General features: G+C 37.6%; 2 protein-coding genes across 2 annotated transcripts; both read right to left on the bottom strand.

The window, feature by feature from the left end:
* Positions 1-4,252: 4,252 nt before the first annotated feature.
* On the bottom strand, positions 4,253-9,471 carry LOC109611734 (uncharacterized). Its single transcript, XM_020034906.2, has 3 exons — positions 8,096-9,471; positions 5,445-5,967; positions 4,253-5,373 (listed from the first exon to the last, which is right to left on the bottom strand). Exons 1-3 carry the CDS (start codon positions 8,470-8,472, stop codon positions 4,291-4,293), a joined length of 1,983 nt encoding a protein of 660 aa, XP_019890465.1. The 5' UTR covers positions 8,473-9,471; the 3' UTR covers positions 4,253-4,290.
* A 648-nt stretch (positions 9,472-10,119) lies between these two features.
* LOC131802240 (uncharacterized) lies at positions 10,120-15,595 on the bottom strand. Its single transcript, XM_059122087.1, has 3 exons — positions 15,130-15,595; positions 11,235-11,751; positions 10,120-11,179 (listed from the first exon to the last, which is right to left on the bottom strand). Exons 1-3 carry the CDS (start codon positions 15,480-15,482, stop codon positions 10,121-10,123), a joined length of 1,929 nt encoding a protein of 642 aa, XP_058978070.1. The 5' UTR covers positions 15,483-15,595; the 3' UTR covers position 10,120.
* Between the last annotated feature and the right edge of the window lie 547 nt (positions 15,596-16,142).

Here is a 16,142-nt window from a genome sequence, read left to right as displayed (position 1 = left end):
CTTTGGCGAAACATTGCATATGTAGGTCCACGATTTGGTATAGCCTTCATATAACGGCACCTCCCGATATTCAGCATTTTAATAGTTTTTGGCACATTTCTTCTAATGTTTCCTTTACCCTAAGGTGGAGGGTATTAAAAGTTTGGCCCGGCCGAACTTAATGTTTTTTTACTTGTTCAAACTTTTTTTTTGGGGGGGGGGGGGGGGGTACCCGAAGAAGTGGGTCGATATTTTCAATTTTCACATCTAACCTAGCTCTGAAACAAATATGAGACTGGCAAAGCAACAGAATAGCACAAAATCGAATCATCCCTGCTCTTTCTCTGAACGACTTTGTTCATCTCCGAAACCAATTTAATTAGGACAATACTATTACGATGTACCAATTTTGTACCAATTCGGATGCTACATTCGGCACCAGCCAGACGTACATTTTGGTCTCATCAAAAAACCTACAAGACTATTTTTATCTACCAAAAAACACTACAACCTAACATATTCAAAGTTTTGAAACATACTGTAGATGCAATCTTCAGTTTATTTGCATAGACCTCACAGCGTATAAGCGTAGTCATTACGTATACGCTTTAATGTCCCATTACGTTTAGCTGCGTAAACTGATTATTGTATTATTGTTTGTTTAATTAAATGTATACAATTTGTATGTGGAGCCTTAACTGAAGTGTATTAATTAAAAATGAAAACAAAAAAAAAATCTACAAAAATAGAATTGTCTTTATTGGCATACAACATACTCGTAATTATGTCATTAAGACGGACAAAGGGAAGTTCGAAATATAACTGTAAGTATATTTTAGGAAATATGTTTTTTATACCCTCCACCAAAAAAAGTAAGTTAGTCATTCCGTTTGTAACTCATCGAAATAATCATTTTAGACCCAACAAAGTATATATATTCTTGATCAGCGTAAAATTCTGTCCGTCTGTTGTAATCACGCTACAGTCTAAACGAATTAAGATAGGAAGCTAAAATTTTGCACAGATCCCTCTTTTGTCTGCAGGCAGGTCAAGTTCGAAGATGGGCTTTATCGGTCCACGATATCGTATAGCCCCAATATAACGGTACCCCCGATATTCGGTATTTTGATGATTTTAGCCACATTTTTATACCCTACAACACTTTGTGTTGGGGGTATTATAAGTTTGATTGGGCCAAAAATTATGTAACACCTCGAAATATTGATTTCCCACATAGGAAAGTATATATGGATCTTCCTATCTCGCCGAGCTGAGTCGATCTAGCTATGTATGTCCGTCCGTCCGTCTGTCCATGTTAATTTGTAACCACTCTACAGGTCGCAATTATGGCCCGATCTTCACGAAATTTAGAATGGAGTTGGGGATAAGGTCAGAATAGAACCCTATTTCTTTTGTAGATGATCGCACAATATTTAGGGGTCGATATGGACCAAAAACTGAAAAAATCCTGATTTTGCAGTTGCTCTACAGGTCGCAATTATGGACCTTCCGATTTTGATGGTCATCGGGTAATATTTAGTGGGTGAAAAAGACTATAATATTTGTGATAAATAAAAGTCAAATTTCCACTATACCGCGAATATTTTTAGTCCAGGCGAAATCATAAATAGACGAGCAGGTCAATTCTGACCGTTACGTAGATGCCGATAGTAAATATATCGGATATGTATAGCGAAATATATACAATGTCTATATACAATAGAAAGGAATGTTAGATGGGATGTTTATATCTCAAGAATGGCTGTACCGATTTTGACAAATTTTGTCAATTCAGAATGCCCTCTTGACATAAAAGTATAAAATCTAAAAAAATCGCATAAAAATAAGTCAAAAATGATCTTAATATAGATTTTTTAGTATTTTGTGACATTTTTTTTACTTTTTCATATTTTTTATCGCATGCGATTTTTTCAATTTGACTTATAATATTAAGGTGTACATTTTGTAATATTTTTCCACCTTAAAACACAGGTTTGGGATATTATATACAGATTGCAATTATCGTCCGATCCTCACGAAAAGGGTAGGGTTAGGCTCAGAAGGGCTAGGCCTATTGTTTTCAAAGATGTCCGCAATATATTTAGGGGTTGAAATGGACAAACAGCTAAAACTGTTCCTGATTTTGCAGCCGTTATAAAGGTCATAAAGAGAGTTTAGGACAGCGTGTAGAATGGACCACTACTTTTGTCTGAAAAATACCAACATTACTTACAGGCGATAGCCGAAATACACAAAATGCGAACTTCTGCCTTTTTATACCCTACAACACTATGTGTTGAAGGTATTATAAGTTTGATTGGCCCAAAAATTATGTAACACCTCGAAATATTGGTTTCCCATATAGGAAAGTATATATGGATCTTCCTAGCTCGCCGAGCTGAGTCGATCTAGCTATGTATGTCCGTCCGTCCGTCTGTCCGTCTGTCCGTCTGTCCGTCTGTCCATGTTAATTTGTAATCACTCTACAGGTCGCAATTATGGTCCGATCTTCACGAAATTTAGAATGGAGGTGAGTTTGGGGTCAGAATAGAACCCTATTTCTTTTGGAGATGATCGCCAAATGTTTAGGGGTTGAAATGGACCAAATACTGAAAAAATGTCGGATTTTGCAGTAGCTATACAGGTCGCAATTATAGACCAATCGACGCGGAATTTCGCATGTAGCTAGAGTTTAGGGCGGGGAAGAGGCCTACCAATTTGGGTGGTCATCGGATAATATTTAGCGGGTAAAATAGACCATATCTTTTGTGTTGAAAAAATTCACAATTTTTCATTAAACCGCGAATATTTTAAATCCCTGCGAAATCACAAAGCCATGACAAGGTTACTTCTGATCTCTACATTGATGTTAACATCCAACAAAACGGATATATAGAAAATATGTGCGATATATATGTTTATCAAAGGAGATATGCTTGAAAAATCTCTTATATGTCGAGAACGGCTGAACTGATTTCGACAGTTCTCATTAATTCAGAATGGCCTCTTGGCAGGAGAGAAAAAACGTCTAAAAAAATCTCATAAAAATATCTCGCTAAAGATGAAAATATTGATTTTGTAAAATTTTCTCATATTTTTTAAATTTTGTCATATTTTTGGCATATTTTCATTTTGAATTAAACATTTGGTAATATTTCTACAGCTAACAAAACTAAGTAGTTGGGATATCAGGATATCATATACAGATCGCATTTATGGCCCGATCCTTACGAAATTTTGCATGGGGATAAGATGAGGGTCAGAATAGAAGCCTACTCTTTTTGGAGATGATCGCTATGTATTTAGGGGTTGAAATGGACCAAAAAAACTGCAAAATTGTCGGCAGGTCGTAATTATCGCCCGATCCTCACGCACATTTGAAGGGGGGTTATCGGACATTGCAAAAGCCAAGCAGTTTTGGATGGCCATCCAAAAATATTCAATGTGTGAAGGAGTTTGCCAACTTTTATAGACAAAATACGAAAATGTCCATTTTAGTGACTTTTTGGAGAATTCACAAATACAGGAAAGACGCACTTCTGACTATTTCGCTAACGCTGGTTTCGTTGAAGAATATAGTCAAATGTCTGTATCTCATATAGCTGCGTTTCAGTCAAAAACCAATAATAAATGTAAATCTTTTGCCACAGATCTAGGAAGACCATTTAAGTGCAACATCTACCAATAAATTGGAAATGAGCAAATTAGCTTAAGTTGCTATTATTCGAAAATTAGAGAACGGAACCTGATGGTTTTCTTTTATTATTTGTCACAATATCTTGTGGAATTCTTTCGAGTATCTCGCCTATATAAACTGTATGGCTTATTATAGTGTTGTAGGGTATTCAACGGTCGGCCCCGCTCGACTGTAGCCTTTGCTTACTTGTTTTGCTGATTTCTTTGACAAATATAGCCAAATATCGTAGACAAGAAGATCGTAAATTTGGAAATACAGAGGAGCCTCTTGCTTTTGGAGATGATCGCAAAATACGAAGGAGTGCGTAAATATTGGGCAAATGTCCCTGTTCAAAATACTAAGGGTAATATCTGGGCAGTGCTCCGTCACATAATTTCAAAAGCGATATCTTCCAAAATGGATTTGGACATAAGGGGGCTTCTAACATATTGTGGTGTTGTAGGGTATCACATGATCGGCCCCGCACGACTATAGACTTTGCTTACTTGTTTTTCAACTGATTCCGTTACCAACAAACAACAATTGATTTATATATATATATATATAGATATATTTGAACAAATTTTATTTAACACCAACAATATTTAATATTTCTATATACATTGAAATTATCTTCAAAATTCCGATCCTTCATTAATCCATTGATTTTTTCTCGGACGTTTAGGGCCCCACCATCTTCGACGTTTCTTGCGAGCCCAAACACTTACTCGATGAACAACAACTTCTGCCACAAAAACACCCACGCAACCCAGCAAACAGATACCCAACAAATTCAATGCCCCACACAGCTGATACAAATCCATGGCACTGGGTTGATCATCGGCCTGCAATTTTCGAAAGGTATTCTTAAATATCAAATATTTCTCCCAGCGATGCATTAGGCCCTCATTCGTATAGCTAGTGATGTACATATTGAAACGATTCAAAAACATGGAATTTTTCATCATATAAATACTCAGCTGCTGGGTGAAGAAGATCTCTGGAACGAGATAGAAATCGTTGTTGTTCTGATTCAGATATTTAAAATAGCCATAATATTCATAGGCTGTGAGAATTGCAGTCTTTCGATCGAAGCCATATTTTTCCGGTTCATTGAGTATGGCAAAACTTTCCACTTCGCTGTCATTCAAAACAACTGCCACGTCGTAGAGGGCCTTTAAATGTTTAATGCCCTGATAAACCACCTCCGACATAAGGATCGTATAATTCTCCTCCCGCAATTGTTGTATGGACTTGGGCGGTGGCTTGTGGATATCATGACGCAGGAAGTGATACATAAACCCTTGATATATGGTACGCAAAACAAACGAGGCCAACAGCCACACCATCAACAGGAAACGGGAAAATGGCACCTTAGGGTCGCGGGCTACGGGGCCACCCAGACTTATGATTACCATATTATATATGGGACGTTGTTTCTTCCGACCCAATACCAAATATTTTATTTGGCGATCTACTTGAGTTATGGAAAATAGGATGACATTTCCAATAACCAACAACAGTATTAGAATGAACCAAATTTCGGTTTTGAATGGCAGCAGCAACTTGACGAACGGATCATAGGGATCAGTTTTGGCCGACACCACAAAATAAAAGGAACTCAAAAAGTAATTTGTTGTTGGGGTGAAGGTATCATAAAAAGAGGTGGGTTTGTCGTGAAATGCCCCAATAACAAAATCCGTGCCCGTCGAGAAGAGCTGTAAGAAAAACAAAAAAGAAAGAAAAACTCGAGAAATAAATATACAAAGAGAGCAAGTTCTCCACTCACCTCCTCCAGCATGCCACTTTCATCATACAGCGTACGATTGATCTCTTCATCGTTCATCCAGCGTATGGCCACCGTGAAATTCATACGTTCCGACAGATAATCCAACATTCTCCCCTCTAGACCCTTAAATCTTTGGTTCTTTGCCGACGTCTCGTTGGAGAGAACTTCGAAATATGGCATATCCTCCCAGGTGGCACAAACCAAGGGGCATCCATATAAATTACTTGCTTTCGATATGTAAAATCCTGTATGATTCCATTGACCACTTATAAACTTATTATTCACAACCGGCACATTGGCATTGCAATGGAATTCGGAGAAGGGTTCATCATGAAAAAGGAGAATGCTATTTAGCCCAGCATAGACGAGAACATTGGCATGCGATATACCTGCATCCAAACATGTCTGCAGAGATCGATACAATTCATCGTAATAATGATTGGGAGAGGGCAATGTGTACAGAACTATAAAATAGGATCCCTCAATAAACAGATGGTATTTGATTATGTTTGTGTAGAGGTATCTGGAAAGGAAGAAAAAGAAATATTCTGATACTAAGTTGTGAGAAATCAAACAGAAATAAGTTAGTTATTCTGGTGCTTAGGACTATACCATCTGAAATCTACCAGTCCAATTTTGATAATTTTCTCACCTCGCTTAAGACTTATACCAAATCGGATACTCTTTTAGAGAGCAATCGTGTGCAACATTTATTGATCCAAATGTCTTTAAACAAATTTGGTATTTGAAGTTCGTAATGCATACTACAGCCTTTGTATAGCCTCCATATAGCGGCACATCCCTATTTTCGGTATTGTGATTGTGACATTATTCACCGGAATTGTTTCAAATTTGGTATTTGAAGTTCGTAATATATACTGCAGCCTATGACAGAAAATTGTATAGCCCCCAAATAACGGTACCTCCCGATATTCGGTATTTTGATGATTTTAGCAACATTATTCACCGGAATTGTTTCAAATTTGGTAGTTGAAGTTCGTAATGGATACTACAGCCTATGACAGAAAATTGTCTTTGCAGGTCCACGCCTTCGTATTTCCCCCAAATAACGGTTCCGCCCGATATTCGGTATTTTGGCAATTTAAGCGACATTATTCACCTGAATTGTTTCAAGTTTCGTATTTGAAGTTCGTAATGGATACTACAGCCTATGACAGAAAATTGTTTGTGCAGATCCACGTTTTGGTATAGCCCCCATATAACAGCACCTCCCTATATTCGGTATTTTGATGATTTTCACGAAATTATTCACCGATTTGTATACCCTCCACCTTGGAAGGAGGATATATATTAACTTTGTCATTCCGTTTGTAACATCCTAAAATATTCGTCGTAGACCCCATAAAGTATATATATTCATAATCAGCATAAAATTCCAAGTCGATTTAACGATGTCCGTCTGTCCGTCTGTCTGTTGAAATCACGATACAGCCCACATTATTTGACGCAGAGCGCCAAAATTTAGCAGAGCAATTGGTATTCTATCTAGGGTGGTTGGTATTGAAAATGAGATATATCGGTCCACGTTCTGGTATAGTCCCCATATAATGGTACCTCCCAATATTCGGTATTTTGATGATTTATGGCACATTTTTTCACGGATTTGTCTGAAAATTGTTATTTGTAGGTCATAACGGGTCCCTGTACGTGTGGCAAAACATTGCATGTATAGGTCCACGTTTTGGTATAGCCCCCATATTATGGTACCTCCCGATATTGGATATTTTGATTATTTTTGCCACATTTTTTAACGGATTTGTCTAAAAATTGGTATTTGTTGGTCAAAATGGGTTCCAGCTCCGGTGGCGAAACATTGCATGTATGGGTCCATGATTTGGTATAGCCCCCATATAACGGTACCTCCCAATATTCGGTATTTTGATGGTTTTTGGAACATTTTTTCACTGTTCCTAGTTCGTGTGGCGAAACATTGTATGTATAGGTCCACGTTTTGGTATAGCCCCCATATAACGGTACCTCCCGATATTCGGCATTTTAATGGTTTTTGCCACATTTCTTCTAATATTTCCTTTACCCTAAGTTGGAGGGTATTAAAAGTTTGGCCCGGCCAAACTTAATGTTTTTTTTTTACTTGTTTTATGTTTCGCATTTGAATATTTTAATGGCTTATGACAAAAGTTGCCTACGCAGATCCACATCATCGTATAGATTTTAGCATAATTTTTAAAGGATTTTATTATTTTTAAAATTGCCAAATTCTTTCTAAATCGTGGAGGGTTCGGCCCGGCCGAACTTACAGGTTTTTTACTGTTTTTTTTTTTTTTTTTTTTTTTTTGGTTGCCAACGTTTTGGTGGATACCCATAAAAGTTTCTGACCGATTTCACTCCAAATAGTAATATTATATTTTAGAACATTAATATAAAAAAAAACACTTTCTCGTATTGTAGGTCAGGCTATTGAAATGCCCAGTTTTTTGAGATATTGGAGCCCTAGCCAAATTTTTCAAATGTTACTATTATCATTGTCATTGAAAATGTATATTTAGGATTTGTGTCTCACATCCAGATTAAATTTTTTCTGAACATTTTCAAAAATAAAACAATTTTTGCAACGAAATATAAATGCCATCACAATCTCTAAAAATAAAAAATACATAACTCATACTCACTCCAATGACTCCGTTGAGTCGACCAACAAAACGCTAAAATGTATTTGATTCGACACCGGTATTGGTATATCGTTGCTGAGATAAATCGAAATTCGGCCATCCAATAGTGACCACATTGCTCTCACGATGTCATTGAAGAAATGTCTATTTTGAGGATTTTGAACTTTGATATGCACATTGAAACTGCGTCGACCATATTTCTCCAAAAAGAAACTATCAATCATTTCAACCAAAGCTTCGGAAATATTATGGGCAATTTCTTGATGATTTAATTCCAGCACCTGAGGACAGCCGATTGCCGTGGCATGGCTGATGAGCGTTGAAAAAATGATGAACAACCGTAGCTTTGGAACGTTGGAACAATAAACCGTTGACATGATGACACGCAAACGGCGTTTAAACAAATACTAAATGTTTGATGGCAATAATGATTGGATTTGGTCATGCCTAACAGATAGGCCGGACAGGCTGAATATTTGTAGAATATATGAATATAGTATTCAGAGTTAAGGTTGAAAAGTTTTCCGTGATGCGTTTCAAATTTTTATTTCAATATAATAACAAATAAAATAATTGAGAGAAGCTTCTCTTTTCTCTTCCTCTCTCTCGGTATTTGATTTGGAATACAGGGTGATATAAAACACTGCAACAAAGTCAAACGCCATAATTTTTGCATTTTTTTTTTTTTTCAAATTATTGAATGAAAGCAAAAAGTGTCGGAAATAGCATGACATTTTAGAATAGGTTTAAATTTGTTCGAATTGGTCACCTTTGGCTCGAATTATGGCCTTCAAACGGCAAATGAAACCGTCACACGCTGCCCGAATGTTGCTCTGCGGTATTTTGGGCCATTCCCGGCGAAGCGCTTGCACTTTGGTATTTCTAGTGCCAACCTTGTATTCCAAAATACTCCAGACACAATAGTTCAACGGATTGGTATCCGGAGATTTTGGTGGCCATTGTGCGCTGGAACTGAAGCGTAGAACCTCATTTTGTAACCGTTCTCCGGTGGTGCGTGCTGAGTGCGATGATGCCGAGTCCTGTCGGAATGTCAAAGGTCTGCGGCCCAAAAGGTTTGCGTGCCCGTGGCTATAATACACCCTCCAGAATATTTTCGCTATAATATTCGGCTTTTATGGCGGCCCACACAATCACCATGGCCGGCGCTTGAGTTCTGGTGGCCAACCGAAAGTGCACATTTTAAGCTGACGTTTACAAACTGCTGGACAACGAATGTTTTCTCATCGGAACGGAGAAAAAACAAATTCGGCAGTTCACCACTTCCGGCCAACTCTTTAGCTCTTTTGAGTCTATTTTCTTTCTGTTGCGGTGTAAGTTCATGCACTTTTTGGAATTTCAATGGCTTTACCCCGAGCTCATTTTTTGAATATTTGCCGAATGGAATATTCCGATATGTTCAGCTCACGAGCCGTTTTTCGACCACTGCAACGCGGGTTTCGATCAAGTCGCTTCTTTACCTTTCGAACCATTTCTGCTGATGTTGCTGTTTTCTTCCGTCCACTTCCTTGACTACGGGCTAGGCCACCAGTATCACGGTAACGAGCGATGGTATGAGACACAAACGATTTTTTCACATTTAAATGCTGGAGTGCTCTAACGATAGCCACTTGTGGTTTTCCAGCCAAATATAAAGAAATCACACTATCCCGCTTGAATTCCATCACGAATAACTTTTTTTCTGAAAAATTCTCACCAAAATTCTTTTGTACGCTTGTAAATAATACAATGAGCTGTCACTGGAATAATTTGAACAGCTGTCGGACGGCTGGCTTAGAAATGCCAGCAGTTTGAAGTTGGTTGCAGTTTTTTCATCTCACATAGTTGGGTCTGACATCAGTATTGCGAGTAGTTACAAACAGAATGACGGAGATAATATACCCTCCATAGTAAGGTGGAGGGATAAAGGTCCTAATTCGAACTGAAAAAAAATTTTAAGGTGGACTTTTCGCACTGGCATTTATTAGCTTCGATATAAAATGACACGTTTTCTTTTTTTTTTTGAACTTAATCAATCCATTGATATTTCATTTGACTTTTTCGCCATCTCCTACGACGTCTCTTAACCCATAGACCCAAATAATGAACCAAAATTTCTCCCACAAAAACCCCAAAACATATTGCCAAACAAATCATCCACAAATTCCAGGCCCCATATAACTCATAAATTCCTAAGGCTTTGGGTTGCTCATCGCTGCTCATTTTACGAAAGGTATTCTTCGTCAACAAATGCTTCTCCCAGCGATGCATCAGACCCTCGTTAATAAAACTCTTGATGTACATATTGAAACGATTCAAGAATATTGAATCCTTCATCATGTAAATACTTAGCTGCTGGGTGAATAGCACCTCCGGCACCAGATAATAACCCTGATTGTTGCGATGAAACCACCGAAAGTAACCGAAATATTCATGCGTTGTCAATATGGCAAGTTTTTCGAAGCCATATTTTTTCGGCTCATTTACCATGGGAAAACTTTCCAGTTCAGTGGTATTCAAAACGACGGCCCTCTCGCGTAGCTTTTTGACATGTTCCACGCTGTTATAAATATATTCGGAAATAAAAATTGTATAATTTTCTCTTAGCAGCGCATCTATGGTTTTTGGGGGAGACTTATGCACATCATGCCTTAGGAAGTGATACATCAGACCCTGATAAATGGTACGCAAGACAAAAGATGCCAACATCCATACCATGAACAGGAAACGTGAAAATGGTATCTTCGGATCTCGCGAAATGCCACCACCCAAACTTATGACGAACGTATTGTAAATGGGACTATGGGGATGTCTGCCAAAGAGAACATATTTTAGGTGGCATTTGGTTTTCATGACTCCGATTACTAAGGCATTGCCCAGCACCAACATCCAGATGAGTATCAGCCAAACTTTGCTACGAAATGGTAGCAATAGTTTTGAAAATGGATCATATGGATCGGTGTAGGCTGAGATCACAAAGTAGAAAGTGCTCAGAAAGTAGGTGGTTGTGGGCGTGTAGATATCATCGAACGATGTGGGTTTGTAGTGGAAGCCGCCAATGACAAAATCTGCACCTTCGGCGAAGAGCTGGAAGAAATAAATGACAACACAATGGGAACTCAAAAATCATGTTTCCCCTTACCTCCTTCAAAATACCCCTTTCATCATAAAGCGTACGATTAATCTCATCCTCTGTCATCCAACGCATTTTAACCGTAAAATTCATGCGATTCGCAATGTAATCCAGCATTCTTCCCTCCAGACCCCGGAAATGTTCTGTTGATGTTGATTCCGGCAAAATTTCTAAATATGGCATCTCCTCCCAGGTGGCACAAACCAACGGACAGCCATACAAATTATTTACCTTGGGAATATAGAATTCCATATGCTCCCATTGGCCATGGGAGAATTTGTTATCAATTACCGGTACATTGGCCCAACAGTGGAATTCGGTAAATGGTAGATCGTGAAATAATAGTATCGTGTTTTGACCAGCATAGACAAGGATGTTGGCATGTGATATGCCTGCATCCAAACACAGCTGGGAGGCCGTGTACAACTCATCGTAGTAATGATAGGGTGCGAGCCAAGGATACAGCACAATGAAATAGGAACCCTCAATGTAGAGATGATGTGTGATAATATTTCTATAGAGATATCTGTAAAGAGAGAGAGGGAGAGAGAGAGAGAAATAAGCCACCTGAGTCATGGTAAGAAAATATAGGGGGTACGAAAAAGTAAATTTTGTACATTTTCTGAACTTTTTAATGTGAATTTCCATGTATACGGAAATTTTATGTTCCATTTAAATATTCTAGTTCGATTTAAATATTCTACATCGGTATATTTTTATACCCTCCACCTTGAAAGGGAGGGTATGGTCGTCTGTGAAAATAACTCTAGCTTCCGAACGAAATGAAGAAATGAATGTATATTATGTCTGCAGGACTTCTGGTATTGAAAATGGGCAACGTAGGTCCACGTTTTGGTATAGTCCCCATATAATGGTACCTCGGTATTTTGGTAATTTAAGATACTTTATTAACCGGAATAGTTTTAAATTTGGCATTTGAAGTTCGTAATAGATGCTGCAGCCTATGACAGAAAATTGTCTGTGCAGGTCCACGCCTTCGTATAGCCCCCATATAAAGGCACCTCCCAATATTCGATATTTTGACGATTTTAGCGACATTATTCACCGGATTTGTTTCAAATTTAATATTTGAAGTTCGTAATAGATACTACAGCCTATGACAGAAAATTGTTTATGCAGGTCCACGCCTTCGTATAGCCCCCTTATAACGGCACCTCCCGATATTCGGTATTTTGACGATTTAAGCGATATTTTTCACCGGAATTGTTTCATATTTAATATTTGAAGTTCGTAATAGATACTACAGCCTAAGACAGAACATTGTCTGTGCAGGTTCACGTCTTCGTATAGCCCCCATATAGCGGTGCCCCCCTATATTCGGTATTTTGATGATTTTAGCTACATTATTCATCGAATTTTGTATTGGCTTATGACAAAAGTTGTCTATGCAGATCCACGTCGTCGTATAGACCTTAAAATGGCGTCTGCATTCGGTATTTTATAGAATTTTAACAGAATTTTTAACGGTTTTTTTTTTTTTTTTTTTTTTTTTGGTGGAGGGTACTAAAAGTTCGGCCCGTCCGCACTCACAGTTTTTGTACTTGTTTTTACTTATTTGACAGACAATAGTACCATATAGTGTTAACTCCAGAACTATTGTAGTTTTTATACCCTCAGCCTACGCCTACAGTGGGTATATATCATTTAATATGGCCAGAACGTGCTTCATCGAAATAACGATTTTAGGTCCTAGGTTCGTTTGGACAAACTTCGTTTCAGGAGTCGATCGTTTGGAGTCGATCTAGGGTTGTCCGTCCGTCTGACGGGCTGGATGGTGTGCATAATAACTCTTGAAGGGAGCATCCGATTTGATTCAAACTTGTAGATGGGCGATATGGGTCGACTCCTTCTGCCTACCTCCCCCACCGAAGTAAAATTTTTCTCAAAAAATATATTTTTCGTATAGAACAAGAAGGATAATCAAATTTTGTTTAAATTTTTCAAATCCTAATATCTGTATCAGGTGTGAAAATGGACAATATTGATCCACTGCGTCGTGTGCCTCCGCCACAAAGGGTCGAAATTTTGAATTATTATAACTCTTATAAAATACGAAATAAGCATACGATTCTCTTCAAATTTCACACATCCCATCATTTTTATTAACACAAGATCTGATGTGAAGATGGGAATCGGTCCACTGCTTTCGGTACCCCCCCCCCCCCACAAAGGGCTAAACATTTTGAATAACTACGAAGCTCAAAAAACGCATGAGCATCCGATTATTTTCAAACTTTACAATTCCTATTATTTTTATCGACACATAATCAGGTGTGAATGAAATATATCAGACCACTTGACCGCTACAACAGTCAAAAACGCGAATTAATCATCTGATTCCCTTCAAATTTCTCACATTAAAATATTTCCATTAACACAAAATCTGGTGTGAAGATGATAGATATATGTGCACTTCTTCTTGTACCTCCCCCCAAAAAGAGTCACAATTTTTAATACTTATAGATTTCGAACACTTTTAGCGCTTCTTTTAAAACTTGGCAAACGCAGGTCCGATGTGAATTTTGATAAACAATTTTTGACATTATCTTGGAAATAAATATTAGATTCTCTTTGTCCCTGATTCGTACCAATATTTTTTATACCCTCCATACTATGTATGTTCGTCATTCCGTTTGTAACCCATCGAAATGATAATTATAGACCCAACAATTTATATTAATATTCTTGATCAGTGTAAAATTCTAAGACGATTTAGCCCTGTCCGTCCGTCCGTCGGTCAAAACGAATTAAGATGGGAAGCTAAAATTTTGCACCGATCTGTCTTTTGTCTGCAGGCAGGTCAAGTCCGAAGATGGGCTATATCGGTCCATGATATCATATATCCCCCATATAACGGCACCTCCCGATATTCGGTTTTTTAATGATTTCAGCCATATTGTCAATGGAATTGTCTGAAAAGCCACACAAGGAGTTCCTTGTGAGTTTTCTATCTCCTGGAAGAGGTCCACGATATTGTATAGCCGCCATATAACGGTACCCCCCGATATTCGATATTTTGATGGACTTAGCCACATTTTTCTATGGAATTGTCTAAAAATTCTCAAAAAAAAAAAGTTCCCTGTGAGTTTTTTATCCCCTGAAAGAGAAATATCTATAATAAAGGTACCCCCGATATTCGGTATTTTTAAGATTTCAGCCACTTTTTTCAATGGTATTGTCTTAAAGTCCATAAAAGGAGTTCCTTGTGAGTACATTACCACCTGGAAGAGAATTGTCTATATAGGTCAACGATATCGTATATCCTCCATATAACAGTTCCTCCCTATATTCGGTATTTTGATGATTTTTGCGACGTTATTTAACGGAATTGTTTCAAATTTCATATATAAAATTCGGAACAGTTACTACAGCCTACAACACAAATTAGTTTTGCAGGACTAAATCTTCGTATAGCCCCCAAAAAACGTCTATCATTTAAGCGGTATTTTCTGACGGATTTTTTTGAAATTTTTCAAGTTTCTTCCAAATGGTGGAGAGTCGAACTTCGCTGCTTTTTTATTTTGTTTCAGTATTAGATATGGTGGATTACTTCGGCCCACTATGCCATGTACTTCACGCACATTTCCATATGTTCCAAAAATTATTACATATACATTACATGTTGAACGAAGTAGTCGAAAAAGACCCATTCTGGCACATTGATATTGGACTCAGGCCACTTCTTTTGAATCTTCTCCCATAAAGGGTGAATAGTTTGAAAAAAGGCATAACGCAAGTCAAAATATATTTACATAAACGAACAGTGGTAGCTGATTGAATTTGGATGTCATTTGACATAATTTATGCAAAACGTAGTACCTCCTAACAATTTTCCGAATTATATTACGAAATTCAAAAATCCGAATAACATAACTTTACTCACTCCAATGACTCCTTTGAATCCACCAACAGTATACAATATTGTATATTACTCGAAACCGGTATCGGTATACCATTGCTAAGGATCATCTCAATGCGACCATTCAACAGCTTCCACATCGAATCAACAACATCTTCAAAGAAATAACTATTTCGCGGACTCTGAACTTTAATGTGCAAACTAAAGCTACGAAGGCGATATTTCGAAATGTAAAACTTTTCAATGATCTCCACCAATGCTTCGGAGATGTTGTGGGCAATTTCTTGATTTTGTGACAAATTGGGACAATTTGTTGCAATGGAATTTCGAATATTCACCAAAAAAGATATTAGAATGAAGTAGTAAATCGTTGACATAATGACATAGAACTGAGAGTTGACAATATTTTAAAAATCGTTGCAAATCCGTTACTTGACAGTAATTTAGTTTTTAAGAATGTCTGGCGACTATAAATTTTTATATGGATATGATTTCGGTTTGAGTGGTTATAAATAACTATCTCTTTTAAGACTAAGTATAAAAATAAATGCTTCGCTTAGCTGGCAAGCCAGCTATGTCGTATATTGTTTGCTAACATTTTGTAATTAATAGTTCATTACAACAAGTATTGGAAATAATAGTTGCATTTTATTTAAGGACTGGGCACACAAATCGTTATACCCCACCACATTATGTGTTGCGGGGTATTATAAGTTTGATTGGGCCAAAAATTATGTAACACTTCTAAATATTGACGCTGCATCTGGATCTTCATGTGTCGCCGAGCTGAGTCGATCTAGCCGCCCATCTGTCCGTTTGTCCATGTTAATTTGTAATCACGCTACAGGTCGCAATTGGGGTTGATCTTCACGAAATTTTTCATGGGGGTGGCGTTTGGGTCAGAATACAAGTCTTAATCATTGCAAAATATTTTGAGGTTGAAATGGACAAAAAATAGAAAAATTTCCGGATTTTGCAGTTGCTTTAAAGATCACAATTACAGACCAATAGACTCAAAATTTTGCATGGGGCTAGAA

Source organism: Musca domestica, unplaced genomic scaffold (genome assembly GCF_030504385.1).
Source record: "Musca domestica strain aabys unplaced genomic scaffold, Musca_domestica.polishedcontigs.V.1.1 2, whole genome shotgun sequence".
Classification (NCBI taxonomy): Eukaryota; Metazoa; Arthropoda; class Insecta; order Diptera; family Muscidae; genus Musca; species Musca domestica.
Note: the sequence above shows the minus strand (reverse complement) of the source record. Positions and strands in the feature narration are given on the sequence as shown.